At 31.3% G+C, this 2,052-nt stretch overlaps 1 protein-coding gene across 1 annotated transcript in view; it reads left to right on the forward strand.

Moving 5' to 3' along the window:
* Positions 1-3: 3 nt before the first annotated feature.
* Positions 4-2,052, forward strand: part of LOC107600245 (polymeric immunoglobulin receptor-like) — a gene marked incomplete at its 5' end in the record, with an annotated part of 3,178 nt that continues 1,129 nt past the window's right edge. Inside the window, 4 exons of the mRNA XM_016292090.1 lie at positions 4-202; positions 289-619; positions 1,620-1,720; positions 1,875-1,927. Of these exons, the coding sequence (XP_016147576.1) occupies positions 4-202; positions 289-619; positions 1,620-1,720; positions 1,875-1,927 (684 nt within the window). The remainder of the gene's footprint in view (positions 203-288; positions 620-1,619; positions 1,721-1,874; positions 1,928-2,052) is intronic.

A 2,052-nucleotide genomic window follows, 5' to 3' on the forward strand; every position in this document is an offset into this window, starting at 1 on the left:
AAATACTGGTTCTCAGAGAATGATAAAACATACAGAAACACCTCCGAGGAGAATCTATCAATAATTGATCATCCTGATCAGAATCTCTTTACTGTGTCTATGAGAAACCTGGAGAATGAAGACACTGGACCTTATAGTTGTGTTGTGGACACTGAAGGAAATCTGGCCAGCATATATGAGGTTTATCTCAATGTTCAATCTGGTAAGAGATTTTGTATTTATTTTAATCACATTCTAATGTTAAATATGTGTTTTATCATCTCAAATGACTGGGGTGTGTGTGTTCAGCTCTTGGTGTGTCTGTGGTGAGCAGCAGTGTATCTGGACATGAAGGTGGTGATATCAGTGTTAAGTGTCTCTACAGTTCTGAATATCAGAATGACGTCAAACGTTGGTGCAGATATAAAGATCAGAGCTGTTACACAGTGGGGAGGACTGACACATCCCAGAATTCATCAGTCCAGATCAGTGATGATGATGATGGGAGGAGATCCTTCACTGTGCTGATGACTGGACTGAGACTGACTGATTCTGGCTGGTACTTCTGCTTTGCTGGACAGGCAGTGAGTTCTGTTCATCTGACTGTAACTGAGGCAGAACCAGTCAAAGAGAAAGACACGTCAGTATTCAAACATTTCTCATTGACATTTCTCAGAATCATCTTCGTGGAATGGATCTGTATTTGTCTGCATTTTGTTGTCATGCACTATTTCCTCAATTTCTTTTTCCTTTTACTCTAACAATTATTACTTCATTGCCTACATGATTTTTTTTTCTGTTTTTTTATTTGTGCTAATCTTTGCAGAAGTGCAACAGGACATCACAAGTATAATAATAATACAAATGAAGTCATTGACAAACCACAAAAGTACTACATCTGTATGATATTTCTTATTTTCTGGTGCCATTTATTTATTTATTTTTTATTTAGTCATTTATTAGACGCTTTTATCCAAAGCGACTTACAAATGAGGACAACAGAAGCAATCAATTGTAGTATTAAAACAACTAAAAACAGATCCAAAACTAAAAGCTAAAACTTTATAAATACTACCTATACACATTTAAAATATATAATATACAAATGCATACAACAAAATTTCAAAACTTAACATATAAATGAAAAACAAAAAATAAAGCTAAAAACAATTAAAAATATTAAAGAATAAAAGGTATGAGTATAATAATGATTCTAACATAACACTAAGCCAAACACCAAAAAACAACTACATATATGTGTATGTACAACCACACGCACATACATATATACTGTATATGTACATACACATTTATAAATTCAATATATATATTATTTAATTTCCATTTAGTTTGTTGATGTATTAAAATAACTCAAATTAAATAAAACTAAAAACTTAATAAAAGACCTATACAGACATAATAAATTCAGACATAATGTAACTAAAATAAAATAAATAACAAATACAAATAATACAAATCAAATGACAGTAGTTTATCAGTAATCCTAAAAAATAACACTGCCAAACACACATGCTGTATGTGTTAATTTATGCAGCCGATTTCATTAACCTTTCATTAATCCCACATCATTTTAAAAAACTCTTTGAAAAGATTTTAAAATGTTTCTTTTTTTCTCACAGAGATAATGAACCCCTGAATGTGTGGCTTCCAGTTTCAGCTGCGCTTCTGCTGTTATTGGTTCTGATCGTTTTTTTCATCTGGAGATTGAGACGGCGACCCAGTCAGTTTGACCTCTTTTTTTTGGTCTTTTTTTTGTTTAATAATTCATTTAATTCAATTCCATTTTATAATATATTTCAAAAGCACAATTTCTGTATATAGTATATAGATTGTTAATGTAATGTTATTGTTTCTTTTCTTTTTTTTTAATGAAGAGCAAGACCAACACCAAATCAGAGAGAGAAACAGCAGCACAACCATTGACAGAGTAAGTCAGTTAGTTTATGAGAAACTACTTATGAAAATGTTTGTTTGACAACATCAGTGTTCAGTTTGGCTAATTTTTTGAAACCATATTTAACATTCTCTAAATTCAACATTACTTCAACGTTA

This window comes from Sinocyclocheilus grahami, unplaced genomic scaffold, assembly GCF_001515645.1.
Source record: "Sinocyclocheilus grahami isolate Dianchi unplaced genomic scaffold, SAMN03320097.WGS_v1.1 scaffold280.1, whole genome shotgun sequence".
In the NCBI taxonomy this organism is placed as follows: Eukaryota; Metazoa; Chordata; class Actinopteri; order Cypriniformes; family Cyprinidae; genus Sinocyclocheilus; species Sinocyclocheilus grahami.